Below are 19,556 nucleotides of genomic sequence, written 5' to 3'. Positions count from 1 at the left end.
GATACTATGAAATTGCTCTGGTTATGGGTCTTTACAGAGAAAAGCTACTGGCCTTATTTTTCAGACTTGCAAGTGCTTTAGTTTGCTTCACAGAGAATCATTTCTAGTATGTCATACTTTGAAAAACTGTATGAGTTTGTTGCACAAACACTACTATAACAAGAAAAAAATTGTAAAAGCTAAAGTTCACCTAAAATGCTAAACCTTAACACATCACTTGTTCTCATTTTTCCTTATTCCCTTCCAGTTCCGGTCCACATGACATAGTCTTTATGATAACGCTGGGTAAATGTTCAGTGTTATAAGCCCTGGTGTGCCTGCTAGTAGGCTGGATGAAGGAATTAAAGCAGTATTGTTATCACCAGGAACAAGGAAGTTGGAATTAGTTATGAGTTTTGTTACTCCAAATACCAATTTTTCCTTTCTCTATTTACACTTCTGAGCTAAGCTAGACTACTGCTCTTTAAAACAGCTACAGCTTTGCTTTTAAGGAACATCATATTTTTAAAGGGGACTGTTAATCTGTCAATTTGTATAAAATTCCTTTGAGACTCTTAAACCTCTTGGGAGAGGTAAAAACAACAATTTACGTGTCAAGTCAACTTATTTTACTTTTTTTCCCCTATAATCTCTATACTCAGTATAAATCTTGAACTAATGACCCTGAGATCAAGAGTCATATGCTCTGCCCAACTAAGCCAGCCAGGTACCCCATATTTTACTTATTTTTTTAAACCTTGGATTGTTTGGAATGAAGACAGGAATGATGAAATAACACATACAGATACATTCTCTAAGAGTATTTGCTTAACTGAGTTAATGTACCATCATCCTGATTTTGCAGGCAAGAAAACTACAGGTGTAACCAACCTACCTGTGCTTGCAGAGTTAATAGCAAAGACGCTAAGACCTGCCAAAGATAATCTCCCTTCCCTGTTCAGCCTGCTTTTCTGCAGATAGACCTGATGGAGTTCAGCTGACACACCTCCAAGAGGTTAGGCATATCGCCTGTGATCAGATTTGCCACGTCAGGTTTTTAAAGACCATATTTCTTTTAACAAATGTTCTTAGAATATTTGATAAGAGGTCCTTTGATAAAAGAGGAAATCGAATATGCAAATATGCAAATCTAAGTAATAGAAATCTTCATTTTAGAAACTCCATTAAGCATCAGGTGATATAATGTATTAAGCATCCTTCCAGGAAACAGATCACAAAATAATAGATGGTTACAAAGGCCTGAATGTAAAGCATATGGCCTGCCACCCCCCTCCTTTGCTACCATATGCCGTGTCTTTGCTTCATCACCCAGACTGATTCTAGAAACTGGTTCCTAAGTATATCAAGACAAGTATTTTTGAAATTACAGGGAAGTAGCTGCCAAAGACCACCATAGATAAAACTTGAGTGGCAGCAACCAAAGTAGTCTAAATCTTCCAAGGACCTTGGAGTACCCTTAAGAGAGTGAATCATACTGCTACAAGTAATAAGTTGTAATGCTGTATAAAGAGTAATCAGACATGGTCTCTTCCCTCTAGAAGTTCTAAATCTAGTGTGGTGATACACAATATACCACAGTGGTGGTTATGTGTATAGAAGAAGAAAAAAGGGGCACCTAACCCAGTCTTGCAAGTTTGGACAGAGCTTCCTGAAGGAGGTAAACTCTGAGCTGAATCCTGAAAAATGAATGGCACATACCAACAAAGAGGTATGTATGTTCAAGAATGGAAAAATGAAAATATAGGAACAGATGATCTATCCCTAAAGGGTAATTATGATAAATAGGGCAGATAAGTGGGGACAAGGCTCTGCTTTTTAAGCTCCTATAAAGTTCACTAGGAACATAGCTATACCCTGGAAATAATATGCATGCACTGAATACATGCCCCAAAGACCTAAGGTACTTGATGATAAATAAACATATGGGTAGGAGTGGGTTTTGAGGAGAGCTCTTGTTATATGTCTTCCTGAGATCAGTCTTCTCATCTACAATAGAACTAATTTTGGGCACCTGGGTGACTTAGTGGTTGAGCATCTGTCTTTGGCTCAGGTCATGATCCTGGGGTCCTGGGATCAAGTCCTGCATCAGGCTCCCCAAGGAAGCCTGCTTCTCCCTCTGCCTATGTCTCTGCTTCTCTCTGTGTGTGTCTCTCAGGTATAAATAAATAAATAATCTTTTTAAAAAACAGAACTAACTTTGCAGGACTTTTGTGAATATGGAACTTCTTTATCTTATTTTTTTTAAATTTTTATTTATTTATGATAGACACACACACAGAGAGACAGAGAGAGAGAGAGAGAGGCAGAGACACAGGCAGAGGGAGAAGCAGGCTCCATGCACCAGGAGCCTGACATAGGATTCGATCCCAGGTCTCCAGGATCGCACCCTGGGCCAAAGGCAGGTGCCAAACCGCTGCGCCAACCAGGGATCCCAACTTTTTTATCTTATAAAGGGTCTGAATTGTAGAGAAAGAATGCAGATTTAAAGCCATATAACACCAAGTCTGAATTTGACTTTATCTACTGCCTGTGTGGTCTTGAACAAAGTATTTCCATTTCCTGGCTGTTTCTCCATCTGCAAAATGACAGTACTAATGTCACAGTGTTATGAGGATTCTATAAGGCAAGGCTAATGTATAACCAACACAACTGGTAAGACCGTATTGGTGGTTAAAATAATTATTTTCATATTAGTTAGTTTATAGCTACTCCACTGAGCACTTTGAGTGCCCTCCACCCTTCTCCTGGGACCCCAAGGACTTCTTTATGATCCAGCAATTAGAAAGTTGATGCCTGGCATAGCAAATCTTGGCAAGGAAATCTACAGATATTCTGATTGTACTGATTATTAAAAAGTTTGAATATCTAACAATTAGATAATGTAAGTGAAATGCCTGGTACTTAGTGGATATTCAATAGATGTTCATCAAAATTATGAAATCAATCTATGGGTTTATTTTTTTTTAAAGATTTTATTTATTCATGAGAGACAGAGAAAGAGGGAGGCAGAGTGAGAGGCAGGCTCCCCGCAGAGCAGGGAGCCTGATGTGGGGCTCAATCCCAGGACCCTGGGATCACAACCTGAGCCGAAGTCAGACACTCAACCGACTGAGCTACTCAGGCACCCTAATCTATGGGTTTAGATAGGAAATGGCTCTCTACTGGGTGACATCCATTTATTCAATATTTATTTATTAAGGCATACTATTTTTGAAGGTCTGGTTGTTTGCATCTAGGTAGAATTCCTTCTTTTCTCTGCTACCTCCAAGGAGTAGAAGCACTGATCTAAGATTAAGAAAAAAAAAGCAAATTCTTTGAGTACAAATTAGGAGCAAGAGTTTGACCCTTCACTGTGGACAAGTAGAGGGGTTAAATGTTAAAGCATCCGAGTATCATGGTGTCTTTTATGAATGCTTGGCTTGGGCCCATGGGAGTGCCTGGTCCGATGACATAGGTGTTTTGGAAAAACTCCACGTTTATCCTTTCTACTGAGCACTATTCACACTGAACACTCCAGGTCACCAATGAGGGGCAAAGGGAGGAGGGGAGAAGAGAGGGCGGGGTTCCCACATTAAGGGGTTGGTTTGTTATGTAGCAATAGATAACCAGTACAGGCCCAAAGAGCTAACAAATAATAAATTTTTCTTTGGCCTAACCTTGTTCTTCCTGGAAATAACTCCCTGGAAAACCCTTGGCAGAGATGGATATATGGGTTTCACTTTTTGGTATATATTCACAACAGTATTTTCCTTAGTTGCCTAGCATGGTTGGCACAAAGAGCTGCACAAGGTACGAGACCGTAAGTACTCAATGTAAGGTGGTCATAGTTCTCCAGGGAGACTTAGAAAGGTCCCTGCATCTTGCTATATGTACGTATACAATGAGATTTGGGGTTCAAACTCCTGTGTGGATTCCTTATTCTGGTGGACTCTACCAAGGGAGCAAGAAAGACTACTTTTTTGTTTATGCCCTAAGGCCTTCACTGACAGCATGTGAATAGCTTCCTAATCCTCTTTTTCACAGCTCCCATATCCTGAACATCTTTTAACTCTAATTGCCAGAAGAGATACAGAAAAGACAGTTGAGAGAACATGCACAAAGGAAAAGAAGGCACATCTGCTTCAGTATGGCCTTTTTTGTACTCCTACAGCTTCTTAGTATTATGACCAACTGTTCTTTTTTTTCAGCTGATTGGTGCCCCAGCTCCTCCTTCCCAGGGGTCCAGGGGGCTCAATAAACAAGCAAAAAAAAAAAAAAAAAAAAAAAAAAGGAATATTGTGAGGGAATACAAGTAAGTTACTAATCATAATATTTTTCGAGCTGTGATGACCTGAGATATTCTATTCCCTCCTCCATGATGGGAAGGAAAAGGTAGAAATTATGGAAAGGAAGGAAGTAGTAACTGAAGGGAGAAGGGATAAGAGAGGCAAAGAAAGAGAACAAGGCAGGGAGAAGGACAGAAAAAGAGAACTAGATGAGGAGAATGGGAGAAAGTGAGAAATGGGAGAAGGGGAGGAGAGATAGGAATAAGTTAAAAAAGGGAGAGGAGGGAGGGAGAGAAGGAAGGATGAGATGGAGAGGAGACTAGAAATACTGGGTGAGGGGGAGGAAAGGAGTAGTAGAGGGGAAAGAGACTAGGGGTAGCCAGACAGAGGCTATATCTCCCTCTTCCCCTCCTGTTTGCTATCATGTACCAACCTTCTTGTCACTTCAACAACTTTGTTCCTCTTTCATAGTTTGTCTCTGGACCCTAATGCGATGATGTAAACTTCTTGGATGAAAATCCAACACCCTGGCCACTCAGTTCCAACCACAGGGCATGCTCTTGCTTCAGTCTTCAACTCCCATAGTCTCATCCAGCTTGGGTTCATCCTGGATCTCAACATCATCAGAAACTTATAGTCTCTGAAATCTTAATTCCAAATATCCCACCCAGAGCACTGGCATCTGTACTGCCAGTTTACTTGCTCAAATACCCCACTGCAGTCATTCTTCAACACCAATGCTTCTGGGACGCCTGGGTGGCTCAGTGGTTGAGTGTTTGCCTTCGGCTCAGGGTCCCGGGGTCCCAGGATCGAGTCCCACATCGGGGTCCCTGTGGGGAGCCTGCTTCTCCCTCTGTGTCTCTACTTCTCAGTGTCCCTCATGAATAAATAAAATCTTAAAAAAAAAAAAAAAACCCAAAACATGGATGCTTCGAATACCTTGGCCCCCTTCCTGGCTCTCCTCTACATCCCCACAATCAGGCCTCATATGCCATCATTTGCTATTTTTTTTAAGATTTTATTTATTTATTCATGAGAGACACAAGGAGAGAGAGAGAGAGAGAGAGAGAGAGAGAGGCAGAGACACAGGCAGAAGGAGAAGCAGGCTCCATGCAGAGAGACTGATGTGGGACTTGATCCTGGGTCTCCAGGATCAGGCCCTGGGCCGAAGGCGGCACTAAACCGCTAAGCCACCCGGGCTGCCCCATCATTTGCTTTTTATATGTTTTTTTTTTTTAAGATTTTAAAAAATATATCTATTAATGAGAAAGAGAGAGGCAGAGACACAGGCAGAGGGAAAAGCAGGCTCCATGCAGGGAGCCCAACAAGGGACTCCATCCCAGGTCTCTAGGATCATGCCCTGGGCTTAAGTCGATGCTAAACTGCTAGCCACCCAGGCTGCCCAATATGGTTTTGATTCCATATATATCCTAACAAATATTCTTGTGCAAACACCATCTTGGTCCTCTCTCCCTCTGTTGTACTTGCTTGGTAAATACCCAACCCTGGATGACCTCAAGAATTTGTCTTCTCTCTGCCTGCACCTGAACAAATACCTTCAGTGATTTAAAGCCATGATCTAAAATACCAAATGAGCTCTTAATATTGCTCACAAGTCCTACTGACTAGTTATCTTTAGAAAACTAATTTTTCCATTCTTAAAAGATGGAAAAATAAAAAAAAAATGTATCTTCTCTCTCCTCAAACATCCTACCTCAAAATCTTTACCCTTAGTTGATGTTGCCTTTTCTTTACTGAGAAAGTACAATTTTCAGACAGGAACTCTACTTTCACACTTTCTTGCAATGGTGCCCTTCTTGCAACTCCTATTGCAAATTAATGTCTTTGTCTCTTACTTTTTAAAAAATATATGTTTTTAAAGATTTATCCATCCACTTGAGAGGGAGAGAGAGAGAGAGAGAGAAGTGCGTGCATGGGATGTGTGTGTGCAGAGGGTGAGGGAGAGAATCTCAAGCAGACTCCCCGCTAAGCACAGGGCAGGGAGGGGGCCTGAATTCCACCGACATGGGCCAAAATCAAGAGCTGGAAGCTTAACCAACTGAGCCATGCAGATGCCCCTGCCTCTTAAAACCTCTCAAGTCATCTCAGGTCCTCCTTTTGCCCCTTTGATTTTTCTTCTCAGGGGGTTACCTGTCTCCCTTTCTATCATCACATCATCCCGGGGAGCTTAAGTACAAGCCCAGCACAGCACTAGCCAACAGAACTTAGTGCAGTGGGTATGTTCTCTCTGTGCGATGTCCAATACAGTTGCCACTACCGCACGTGCCCATCGAGCACTTGAAATGTGGTTGGTGTAGGGATCCTTGGGTGGCTCAGCGGTTAAAGCGTCTGCCTTCAGCCCAGGGCGTGATCCTGGAGTCCCATGTCGGGCTCCCTGCATGGAGCCTGTTTCTCCCTCTGCCTGTGTCTCTGCCCTTCCCCCCCATGAATAAATAAATAATATTAAAAAAAAAAAAAAAGAAATGTGGTTGGTGTGACCGAAGCACTTAGCTTTTATTTGTATTTAAAGAGATTTTCCTCACGTGCAGAGCAGTGGAGTTATAGTTAAGGGGCTTCTCACCGTAATTAGAACATAATCCCAACTCCTTTCCACCCCCAAAGGGCCTGTAACACCAGCCTGGGGCCTTCCTCTCCCACACTCCGTTCTCTGCCTCATTCATTCCCACAGCTCTGCTCTCTCTGACCTTTCCCAACACAAGCCGGCTTAGGTTTTTTTTTTTTTTAAAGATTTTATTTATTTATTCATGACAGAGAGAGAGCGAGAGACAGGCAGAGGGAGAAGCAGGCTCCGTGCAGGGAGCCTGACGTGGGACTCGATCCCGGGTCTCCAGGCTCAGGCCCGGGGCTGAAGGCGGCGCCAAACCGCTGGGCCACCCGGGCTGCCCCGGTTTAGGGTTTTTGCATATGCATTTCTTTTTGTGGGACACGCTACCCTGCTCTTGCTCTTTCCAAGCCTTACGTCTTGGCTTAAAGGTCACCTCTGCAGAGGCTCTCTCGGACTGCGCGCGCCCAGGGACATCCATCCCTCCTTATTCTTCCGCTTTTTTCCTGCAACGCCTGTACGGCTATTTCTTCCCTCCTCCTTGTCTGTCATCCACCCCTTCCAGGTTGGCCTGTCCAGCTCGGCGGCCCACCCCCGTCCCGCGTAGACACTAGGTTCTCTCTCCCGCGCGCCGCGCGGCAGACTCGGGCTCAGGCCCGCCGCGGACGGCGACCCACGCAGCAGCCGCACACCCACCGCCCGGCCAGCGGGGATGAAGGGCCGGCGGGGCGGGGACCGGGGGGACGCGAGCCCGCACAGGAGCGCCCGAGCGCAGGCGCGGGGCGGGCAGCGGAAGCCCCGCCCCTTCCGGCCGCGGCGCGGACGCCTCGGCAGCCACGGCGGCGGGGCGGTGGCGGTCGCCAACTGGGCCCGCCCCCTTGCCCCCGCCCCGCCCCGCGCCGCCGCCGGCCGGGCCGCTGTCAGCTCTCCTCGGCGTCGGGCGGAGACGCGGTGTATGCTGAGCCGCTGCGGCCGCAGGCTGCTGCACGTCCTGGGCCTTAGCTTCCCGCTGCTGACCCGCCCGCCGCTTTTCCTCTGCCCTCGCCGCCTCATGAAACCGCTGGTCGTGTTCGTCCTCGGCGGTCCTGGCGCCGGCAAGGGGACCCAGTGCGCCCGCATCGTCGAGGTGAGGCCCGGGCAGCTGGCGCGCTCCCTGGGCTTGACCGGACGCCGGGTCGGCCCGTCCCGCCGCGCCGGGCGGTCCGCGCCCCCCGGAGCCCCGGTCTCCGCGGACTACGAGTCCCGGCGACCCTTGCGGCGCCCGCGTGGCGGTGGTCGAGGGTCCTGAGGCGCGCGGCCTGTCGGGACTCGTAGTCCACGTCCCCCCGCCTCGGGGGCGCCCAGAATGGAGGGGGACCGCTTGGGGTCGCTTTGTTCCCGCGCCCCTCTTTCCTTACAATTTGGGGACCAAGTTCGTCTGGAGAGTGGGCTGGGAAGGGGATCCGGGAGGATCAGCCTCCGGGCCCCCCCGCCCCCGGCGCGCCGAGGTCCGCGTGTGGCTGGTGGGAGGTGGGTGCGGGCAGCGGGAGCGCGGGCGGGGTAGGTCAGAGGCGGTGTGCGCTCGCGGCTGTCCGGCGGCGGGGCCGGCTCCTCCCCTCCACCCCTGCCCGCGCGCCCTCTGCGAAGCCCGGTGTCAGCCCTGGGAGGAACCCCGGGGACGCGGCGATGTGCCCGCGGCGCTGTGCTGGCCCCGGCCGTGGCCGCAGCAGCTCCGAGGCGCAGCCGGGATTCGTGCGGTGGAAAAGCCGAGCCGCGGGGTAGGAGTTCAGGCTGCAGCCTCCCGCCCCGCTCCGGCCCCGCTCCAGCCGCCGCCGAGCCCCCTCCTCCCTCCGACTCCCCTTTGCGCTCTCGACCCTAAGGCTGTGCACCAGATTTAAGCTCAGCGTAAAATACCTCCCAGCGCTAAGATTGCGTACTTTCTTTGTTGTCGCTTCACGACGTGTTAGGGTTACCGGTTCAATTCTGTTATTTTTCAAACAGATAAACGTGCTTAGCCGCAGTGACACTGAGGAGAAAGGCTTTATTGGCGAATCCGGGGAATGAAATTGGAGGTAAAGGAAAACAGAGGATATCTAGAAACGAGTGGTCCTGTAGAACACCCAGACAACCCCTGTGACACTCGGTGACCACACAAGGCGTGACCCAGAACTTCTAAAATAATGCCCTCCTCCGTTCCAGGACTTGGCTTACAGCGTTACCTTCGGGCTTTCACTCCTCTCCTGTGTTCATACAATCCACCCCTGTCCTATATTTTATTCTCTAAAGAACGCCCAAAGAAAGTCAAATGGTAACATCTACTTCATCGCTATTTTACAGATGTCTTGATCATTTTTAGGAGTAAAAGTGGAGCTAAATCGATCAAAAAAAATTTTTTTTTCTTATTTTTATTGGTTCTTTTAACTTTTTAAGACAAGTGGCAATCGGATGATTTCAGGTTTGTTTGCTTTTAATATATGAAATACATGTATATGGTATGATAGGGGAAGGAGAAAAGATTTCAGAGTCAAACAGACATGGGTTTAAATCCTAACTCTGCTGTTTACTATTTTTTTTTTGTTTTGTTTTGGTTTTTAAGATTTTATTTATTTTTGAGTAATCGGTACACTCAACCTGGAGCTTGAACTCACAACCTGGAGATCAAGAGTGGCAAGGTCTACAGACTGAGCCAGCCAGGCAACCCCCCATTTACTGTTTTAGTCCCAGAGAAGTTGTTACATTTAGCTGGCTTCCTCTGTGAAAAGAGAGAAATAATACCTATCTACTGTGGTATTTGTGAATATTAAATAAGGTCAGATATCTGGCACACATAGATGCAGACTTTTTTCTCCATTTTAGACTTCCTGTTCTTAATTTTTGACGTTGGTTATTTATACTTTGAAGCTGTATTACTTTAAAAATTGGTTTGTGACTGAAACCTATATTTGAATTCATTTAAATATTTTGTTTCTGAATCATGACCTGGTTTTAAATATCTACATCTAAACTAATAATACTCAAATTACTCCACTGCTTTAAAAATAATCTACACATTCTGTAGCTAGTATTCTTTACTCTGTTCAGTAATGGCTGATAATGTTTTAAGTCTGTTAATTACCAACTAGAAGACTTGCATGATTAAATGTTTCATACTGTATTATTCTTTAATATTTTGGCAATTATATGAGCTTAAATTGTTTTAAATTGTCATCTTCTTTCATGAAAATAGTTGCTCTTGATTCCAATTGCCATAAACAAGTTGATTTAGACAAATTCAAAATAGTTTATAATTTAGCAATTGCTACCTCCTCGCTGACTAAATTAAACCGTGGAATGTCTATGAATGTTAAGTCAGAGGGTTCCCCCCCCCCCATGAGTCTTTTGTATTTTGACTCAATATTTTATTTCATAGGCAAATATAAACTGAATCCTAAACAATTGTAATTTTGGGGACTAAGTTTTTTTCTGTACAGAAAAAGTTCTATAAGTCAAGTTTAAATTTCCTGTCTATCATGCCAGTGCTAATTTAGTTCACAGAGTACCTGAAATATGGCTGAAATACAATTTGGGGAGATGGGGAATTACATTGATTTCCAACTCAGCCTGCCAGAAGTACCTATTTGGGCCTGGCTATAGAATCTGAGAATATCTGGCCCTCCAATGTCCTGGGGCATTGCAGTTAGTGATGAGGGTATAATGGGAGGGAAGCTGGTTTGTATGTCTGTATGTACTTACTATTTCTTTTCTCTCTTCCTTCCATCTCTTCCCTCCCTCCCTCCCTTCCTTGAGGTGAGTTACCTCTGCTACTTACTCTCCTAGACCTTACGGAAGAAAAGGCAAATCTGATATAGTATCTTCTGCAAGTGTTCTGAACTGGGAAGGGAGGATTTGAGGGAGATTTGGGGTTTGACTTCACCCTTTTGTTTGTACTGGTCCTCAGTTTTATTTTCTGATTAATGGCTTCTAAATCTGTGGCCTCTTGTACTCCATTTGTCTTTGAAAATTAGCCGTTTTCTAAATTAGTGCAATCCTTTCATTAGTTAAGTGCTTAGAGTTATTGTGGAATAACTTGTTACTAAAAAATCAAGATGGAGAATCTGTGTAATTTTTTTAATTTCTAAAATTAAGCTTTATTTATAATGTTTTGGCCCAAGAAAAATTTTGGTGCCATAACCTAAATTTGTCTTTCAAAATAACCACAATTTTGCATGTGTTAGCTGGAAGGATACTTAAACCTCCTCCTTTTTTAAAGATTTGCATACATAAACAATCTACGCTAAAGCTTATCTCCATGCCAAATTGCTTTCTTCAGAACCCCAAAAGCATTCTTGTCATTTTGTGTCATAACTCTCTCCAGGGCCTATATGGGTAACTCATACTTCGTATGGTCTTCCTACCTACCGTGCTTAGAAATTTTGGGATAGTATTAACTTTAAGCATGTAGAAATAAGAAAGTTGATTTTATTTACCTCTGTGTTTCCAGTGCTGAACATTGTGCCTGGCACATATTAAGGGCTCAATAAGTATTTTTTTGAGTCAGTAGTTTTAGAGGACCCTGGTTTGTCCTGAGATGTAAGAAGTTTTAAAGTTTGGTCCCCAGGGGGCGCCCAAGTAGCAGTTAGCTCTCCCAATTTCAGGACGGAAACGTTTGAATGAGACTCAGCTGTCATACTCAGATTTCTTTTTTTTTCTTTTTTTCTTTATTTATTTATGAGAAACAGAGAGAGTGAGTGAGAGAGAGAGAGAGAGAGAGAGAGGCAGAGACACAGGCAAAGACACAGGCAGAGGGAGAAGCAGGCTCCATGCAGGGAGCCCTACATGGGACTTGATCCTGGGTCTCCAGGATCACGCCCTGGGCTGAAGGCGGCGCTAAACCGCTGAGCCACCTGGGCTGCCCCATACTCAGATTTCTTATGTAACACTTTTGCTTACTCTCACTGAATAAAAAGTATGGTTGTGAAAATCTGCTGAGTGTTCTAAAACCAAGCTCCTGATTGCAAATCCCTAAAGCAGATTATGGTTCATAGAAGAAATTAGATAGGAAGATCCACTGAACCTTGTTTAATTAGGTCTTTTTCTCCTTTTGGTGGAATAGGATAGAGTAAGAAATAGGTTGGTTTATATATATATACATACATATATATATATTAATAGAAAGTTTAAATTATCTGTAAAAGAGGTAGTCCACAGAATTCCCGACTCTTCTGAAGTACCACCTTTTTATTAAAGCTGATTGTAACAGAATTTTTTTTGTTGTTGTTGTTAAGAACTTGTAGGAGGGGAGAATATATTGAGATATTACTATCATTACTTTTGAAAGCTTGCTCCTTTTATGTACTTGGTTGGGAAAAGCTAAACACCTCTAATTCTGATGTTACTCATATTAGCTGTCTAATTTTAATTGCTTCCGCATCTCTTTCTCAATATTCTTAGAAATAAAAATGCCAGTGTATATGTTTTTTTTCACCTCCAGATGGGATTCTTCTATTTTCTACTGAATGTATTGTGGATATCTTTTCAGGTCTTTACATATATATTTAATTTATTCTATTAGTTGCTGTGAATATTCCATAATATTCATATTCATGTTCTGTAGCATAGGTGTACCATTCCCCATTGATGGACATTGAGGATAGTCTTCAGGAATTGTTTTACTATTGCAAACAGTACTTTAAAAAACTTCCTTGTAAATATGACATTGCATATGGATACTTTCTTTGTAAGTTAAGTCCTAAAAGTAGGATTGCTGAGTCAGAGGATATGCATATTTTTATTTTAATTGATAATTAATTGTCAATACTTTTCAAAAACATTATACTTATTAGATTTCTATCAGCAGTGTATGGTTCCTTATTAGCACAGGATGGTTATCCGTCACTTTAATTTTTGCAAATTTGTAAATTCCTCATTTTTTTCAGTAAGTATATAAAAGTAAAAAGGCATAATTTTAAAGATTACCTTTTACTTGTCATTTATTTAGTTTTTTGAGAGCTAGGGATTGTGATTGTTGCTGAGATGAATAAGTTACAGGTCCTACTGTTGAAACCTTACAGTTAGTATGGGGGTAAGGAAGTTAATTGGTGACTACTATAGAACAAAGTGGTAAGTCCTATGATACAAATGTACTAAATATACCATTTAGGTAAGGAAACATTTAAATTTTAGTCTAGTCAAATTTAGTGGGTCAAGGAGGTCTTCCCAAGGTAGATGATATGTCTGAAATCAATTTTGAAGGACAATAGGCAAGAAGCTGGGAGATGTGGGGGAGAGAATACTTAAAGCAGAGTTACCCTTGAATAGGGTAATTGGAGGTTTCATTTCTGAGAAAAGAGATTGACCCAGAAAACACTTCCTGAATAAAGACTGTGTGATGTATCTGTGTATAGGGATATAGGCTTCTAGGGGCTTTCAATTTATGGAGATAGACACACACTTAATAGAATTATATGAGAAAAAATATTTAAAAGTTTTGCAAATATTAAAGTTTAACATTACATTGCTTTAACACAACTTTATCTTTTAGTTTGCTTTCTGAACTGTATTGTAATGTCTCCAAGGGTGGGACCTGTCTTTTACTCCTCCTGCCTGGTGTTTAAAATGCTTGCTCATCTTGGGGGATCCCTGGGTGGCTCAGCGGTTTGGCGCCTGCCTTTGGCCCAGGGCGTGATCCTGGAGTCCCGGGATCGGGTCCCGCGTCGGTCTTGGAGCCTGCTTCTCCCTCTGCCTGTATCTCTGCCTCTCTCTCTCTCTCTCTCTATGTCTTTCACGAATAAAGAAATAAAATCTTTTTTAAAAAATGCTCATCTTTCAGATCTTAGTTTTATACGGAGATTCCCAAACATTCTCAGTTCATGGTGCTCTTAGTATCTCAGTAATTTTTTCACAACTACTGTAGTCCAAAAGAAATATATAGTAGCATAGGTGTACCATTCTAATTTGTTAAGTAATTAGATCTGAACAATACTTAGGTATAGTGAAACAACTTGTGATCTTTGTCCACATTTCCTGACTTAAATAGCTCCCAAAAACCCTTGGAATTTCCTAAGTGTTGAGAGTTACAAAAGTGTTCCTTGTTAGGTTAAGGAGGTGGGGTTTGGACCCTGCCTAAGGAAGGGGGATGTTTGGTTGCGAGGTAAACCCACCATGTGATCTGGGGGTTGGAACTTTCAGTCTCACCTTTTCCCCTTACCTCCAGGGAGGACAGTGAGCCTGGATGTTTTAATCAGTTGCCAGTAGCCAGTGATTTAATCAATCATGATTATGTAATGAAACTTCCAAAAAAAAAAAAAAAATGGAGGACAGGGTTCAGAATGCTTCTGCGTTGGTGAACACGTGGAGATTTAGGGGGAGACACTTGCATGGAGTGGGCATGGAAGCTCTGTGCCTTTGGCTGTTCCTGAGTTACATCCTATTTTCAGTAAACCAGTGATCTAGTTAGTAAAATGTTTCTCTGAGTTCTGTGAGCCATTCTAGCAACTTACACCCAAAGGGGGTCGTGGGGCCCTCTGATTTATAGCCAGTTGGTCAGAAGTACAGGCAATACCTTTGACTTGGGACTGGTCCCTGAAGTGGTGGTGGTGAGGGGGCAGTCTTGTAGGACTGAACCTTTAACCTGTGTAAGCTGACAATATCTTCTGGGTAGATACTGTCAGAATTGAGTTGAATTCTCAGACACTGCTGGTGTTAGAGAATTATTTGCTTTGTGAGGGAATCTGTCCCTCAAGTTAGAATTGGATCCGGGAACCCCAAAGACTATGTGAATGGGTGAAGAACCTTGAATTTCTGATTTACTTTCATATTTTTAGTGCCCAGCAGGATATCTGGCATAAATAGATGCTCAGTAAACATTTAAGTAGATTTTGAAGCCATTTAGACCTGGGTGCCTGCCCCTTGGTGAGTTACTTAAATTTTTGCTTTTTAGTTCTACTGAAAATTTGGGATATTAATCTACTTTTCATGGTGTTTATGAGGATTAACCAAAAGAACATATGTAATAAAATGTCTGGCAGAGTGCCTAATGCATATTATTTGTGTAAGTTAGCACCCCCCCCCCCCCCTTGCCTACTCTGCTTATTATCCTTAAATAGTCATGAAGGAAATGCTTAGAGCAGTGAGTCTAAGTAGCTACACTTTGGGTGCATTTTGGTACAAGTAGCTACATTCTTAGTCATTAAACTGAAGAAGAATTGAAAGGATATGAATTAATGTCGAAGAGTCATACCTATGTATTGTCTATTAGGCAATATGTAGTGTTCAGATTCTATATTGAGACTGCCTGGGTTTGAATTTCATCCTAATACCTACCGTGTGTGTGTGTGTGTGTGTGTGTGTGTGTGTGTGACCTCAGCCAACTCATTTAATCTCTCTGCTTAAATTTCCTCATCTGTAAAATGGGAATAATAATATACAGGAGTGTTGTACAGATTAAATGAGCTAATATATGTAAAGTTCTGAGAGCAGTATCAGACATGTGGTAAACTATATAAATGTTAGCCTTTTTTTTTTTTAAGGGTTTATTTATTTAATTGAGAGAGTGAGAGCATGAAGTGGGGGGGAGAGGGAGAAGCCGACTCCCCACTGAGCAGGGAGCCCTACGCAGGGTTTAGTCCCAGGACCGTGAGAAGTTGCTCTAGTAGTGGGATTTTTAGATCAGGTGAGAGGAGAAGGGTGGACGTGGGGGGATGACTGTCTTATTCTTCATATCATGTTGGCTTGATCACACTGACTCTTGTTAACCTTAAAGCTAATACTTTTAGCCCAATTGCCTATGAAAATGTATCTGCTCTAACATTTCTATTACTTTAACTTGACAATTAAGAACATTTTTACAGACTAAACATGTGATAAGAGCACTTAGAATTTAATAGAGAACAGGTATGAGTGAACATATTGTTTGCCAACAATTTTATGCTGCTTGGTAAATAAAACTAACAAAACATTATTACTTTGGTAAAGGAAAAAGCATGAGTTGCTACCTACCATTCTCAGAAACTTTCACTTTGAGGGACTGGGTCCTATGAATCATGTTCCATGCCTGGTTTCCATCAGTCTTCTCCAGAAGACCCATAAGTTGGTTTTATTCATCATTAGGGTGTATCTTTTATCAACAAACAATTAAATATGCTTAACTTGGGGCTACACAAAAGACTGCTGCCCTGCTTACTTTCTCTTTGGAATTTCTGTGATGTATTCATCACTGGTATGTGCTGTTGGAAAGTATTATGTTTAATTTAACGGATAAGATACACGTTTATAATTATGTATGGTTTATTTATCTATTTTTTAGATTTTATTTACTTATTCATGAGGGACACACAGAGAGAGGCAGAGACATAGGCAGAGGGAGAAGTAAGCTCCCTGTTGGGAGCATGAGGCGGGGGGTGGGGGGGAGACACTCACCTGTATCACGCTCTGAGTCGAAGGCAGATGCTCAACCACTGAGCCACCTAGGCATCCCAATTATGTATGGTTTAGGTAGATAACATAAATTAGTATTTTCTTGGTGTCTACAGGGAATAGAGACAGGCCAGATGTTTTGATTATGTAATTGGGAATTAACTTAATGGCTGATTTAGGTTTTTAAATTGTAGAATATTTTATTTGCTACTTACTTAGTAATTATTAGATGAGGCAAGTGGAAATGGTAACAGTGTCAGAAGTGGTGGCGGTCTCAAAGGCAAGAGTGAAACAAGGATGGTCAAAATCTGACTGATATGCCTGGCTCTTTGTGTATGGATAAAGTTCTCCTCTTCATCCATATGGTAGGATACAACCAAATGATAAAGTATATCAAGTTGAAGTTTCCTTTTTAATTTCTACCAGCAGATTCTATTATTTAAAGGCAATAAGTAGCTTGAAGGCAAAAGACTGTCTCTCTGTGTCTGTCACCGAGGAATTGCCCCAAATGCCTACTGTGGATTAATAGTCAGGAGACTTGGGTTCAGGTGCTTTTTTTCCTCTCCACTAACTGGCAAGGCAGTTTATCTCAATGTTCTCTTTTGTAAAAGGAGATGGATAGAAGTAGGTGGTCTTGCCAACCCTGAAACAAATCTGTATCCCAAGACTTCAGTGATCCATGTGTAGTCACACTCAGAGATAAATTATCCAGTCCCTCTGAATAGGTATACCTTCTGTGCCATTTGTGTTGTATGAATTATGAGCACCAAGCAATTGTGTTTAATAAATTCCCATGTATTTTATGTTTACATAGATCTTTAGGCTGATAACAATGTATAAGATGGGAAAAGAAATAGCTTTCTGAAATAGAATTGTGTATGTATGTATTTTTAAAGTTACGAATATGTAAGAAATGGGATATTAGGACCAACTTTCTTACAAGAAAGCATGGAATTAGAAAGCATCTAGACTTTGGAGTCAGACATTGGTTTTAATCTCTGTCTACCACCTACAGTTATTTTCACTAACTTTTGTGATTCTGTATGCCGAACTCACTGAGTTGTTAGGAAGGTGAAATGAGATGATGCTTCTATAACATTTGGCCGAGTACGTGACACTTATTTTAGAAAAGATCTATAAAAAAGAAATAAAAAAATAATTTGGATAAAAATAGTTTTGGAAAGCATTATATTCTTTGTTTGCTATAACATAGGAAGTGATTGCTCACTAATCAGTTTATAAATTTTAGAAAATCTAGTATGGTATTTTAGAGTCTATGGAATATGAAAGATCTTTCTACTTAGAGAAAATATTTGGAGTTAGCTTACATTTAAAATTCCTAGAAAGGGTGGTGGATTTAAGGAAGTTTATAGTATAAATGCTATTTATTGAAAATAGATGATTAGATGCCAAATGGAGCTAATGACCTAATGATGGGTTAAGTGTCGAGCTAATGCTGTATAACACACTGTTAAGGTGTGTGTGTGTATATATGTATACACACACACACCTTAACAGTCCTGTTATTAAAGATGTGCATGCTTTTTATTTTGGTTACTTTTTTATTATGCAAGTAGTATAGACATATTACACAAAATTTAGAAAATATAGATACATAAAAAGAGTATAGGGGCGCCTGGATGGCTCACTCAGTTAGGCATCTGACCACCTCAGGTCGTGATCTCAGGGTCCTGAGATCAAGCCCTACATTGGGCTTCCCACGCAGGGGGCAGTCTGCCTGTCTCTCCTCCCCCTTCCCCTCCCCCCTGCTTGTGCTCTCTCTCTGAAATAAATAAAATCTTTAAAAAGAAAAAAGTATAAAAATTACCAGTAATCTTACCATCCAGAGAAAGCTACCATCAATCAGTATTTTGGGGCATACGTATTATTCTGGACATCTTTTTTTTAGTAGGCTCGTGCTATTTTTTTTTTTTTTTTTTTTTTGGCTCGTGCTATTATAAGTGAAAACAGGTTTCCTGCTTTTTTCACTTATAATATTATAAACATATTACCATATTAATAAATATACTTTTACCATGTAATCTATTTAATAATATACCATGTAGATTAGATACATTACATAATTAATTAATTCCCTGTTGTGGAAATTTTATTGTTTGTGATTTTTCAGAAATTGTATTGTTTCTTTAAAAAATAACTTCATTGAAATATAATTCACCTACCAAACAATTCACCCATTTGAAGTGTATAATTCAGTGGCTTTGGAATATTACATTGTTAATTTTTTAAAATTGTGGTAAAATACAACCAAGATTTCTCATTTTAACCAGTTTAAATGTACAGTTGAGCAGTGTTAATCGCATTCACCATGTTGTACAGCCATCACCACTTTTCTAAAACTTATTTGATATAGAAACAGAAACTGTGCCATTTAGCGTTAAGTCCCTATTCCTCCCTTTTTCAGTCCCTGGTAACCTCTGATCTACTTTCTCCCTTAATGAATTTGCCTATCTTGTATTCTTCATACAAGTGGAATCACAATATTTGTCTTGTTGTGTTTGGCTTATTTCACTTTAGCATACTGTTTTCAAGGTTTGTACACATTAGCATGTCAGTACTGTATTCCTTTTTATGGCTGATGTTTCATAGTTTGTCCTTATCACATTTTGTTTCTCCATTTATCTGTTGTGGGACAAGGGTTGCTTCTCTACCTTTTGGCTATTGTGAATCATACTGCAATGAACATTGACATACAAGCATCTGTTTGAGTCTCTGTTTTGAATTCTTTTGGGTGTGTAGCTAGGAATGTAATTGCTGGGTTCTATGATAATTCTGTTTAACTTGTTGAGGAACTGCCAAACTTCTCCGCAGTGGCTATACCGTTTTTACATTCCCATCGGCAATGCATAAGGGTTCCAATTTCTTCACATCCTTACCAACACTTAATTATTTTGGTTTGTTTAATTATAACCATCCTAGTACTGTGAAGTGGTATCTCATTGTGGCTTTGATCTGCATTTCCCTCATGAGTAGCATGAACATCTTTCATGGACTTGTTGATCATTTGTATATCTTTGAAGAGGTGTCTATTCAAGTCCCTGACCCATTTCTTAATTGAGTTATCTTTTTGTTGTTCAGTTATAGGAGTTCTTTATTCTAGATATTAAGCCTTTGTCAGATAGATTATGTGCACACATGTTATATTTAACCTTTTGAGGAACTGCTTGACTTTCTCATAGTGGCCACACCACTTTACTTTCCTACCTTCAGGGTATAAGGGTTCTAATTTCTTGATGTATTGGCCAACACTTCTTATCTGTTTTTTCTTTTCTTTTCTTTTCTTTTCTTTTCTTTTCTTTTCTTTTCTTTTCTTTTCTTTTCTTTTCTCTTTTCTT

General features: G+C 41.5%; 1 protein-coding gene across 1 annotated transcript in view; it reads left to right on the top strand.

Moving 5' to 3' along the window:
- The first annotated feature begins 7,646 nt into the window (after positions 1-7,646).
- Positions 7,647-19,556, top strand: part of CMPK1 (cytidine/uridine monophosphate kinase 1) — a 31,641-nt gene continuing 19,731 nt past the window's right edge. The window contains exon 1 of the mRNA XM_025991879.2: positions 7,647-7,954. Within this exon, the coding sequence (XP_025847664.1) occupies positions 7,784-7,954 (171 nt within the window). The 5' untranslated portion in view covers positions 7,647-7,783. The remainder of the gene's footprint in view (positions 7,955-19,556) is intronic.

The sequence above is a fragment of the Vulpes vulpes genome, chromosome 10, assembly GCF_048418805.1.
Source record: "Vulpes vulpes isolate BD-2025 chromosome 10, VulVul3, whole genome shotgun sequence".
Classification (NCBI taxonomy): Eukaryota; Metazoa; Chordata; class Mammalia; order Carnivora; family Canidae; genus Vulpes; species Vulpes vulpes.
Note: the sequence above shows the minus strand (reverse complement) of the source record. Positions and strands in the feature narration are given on the sequence as shown.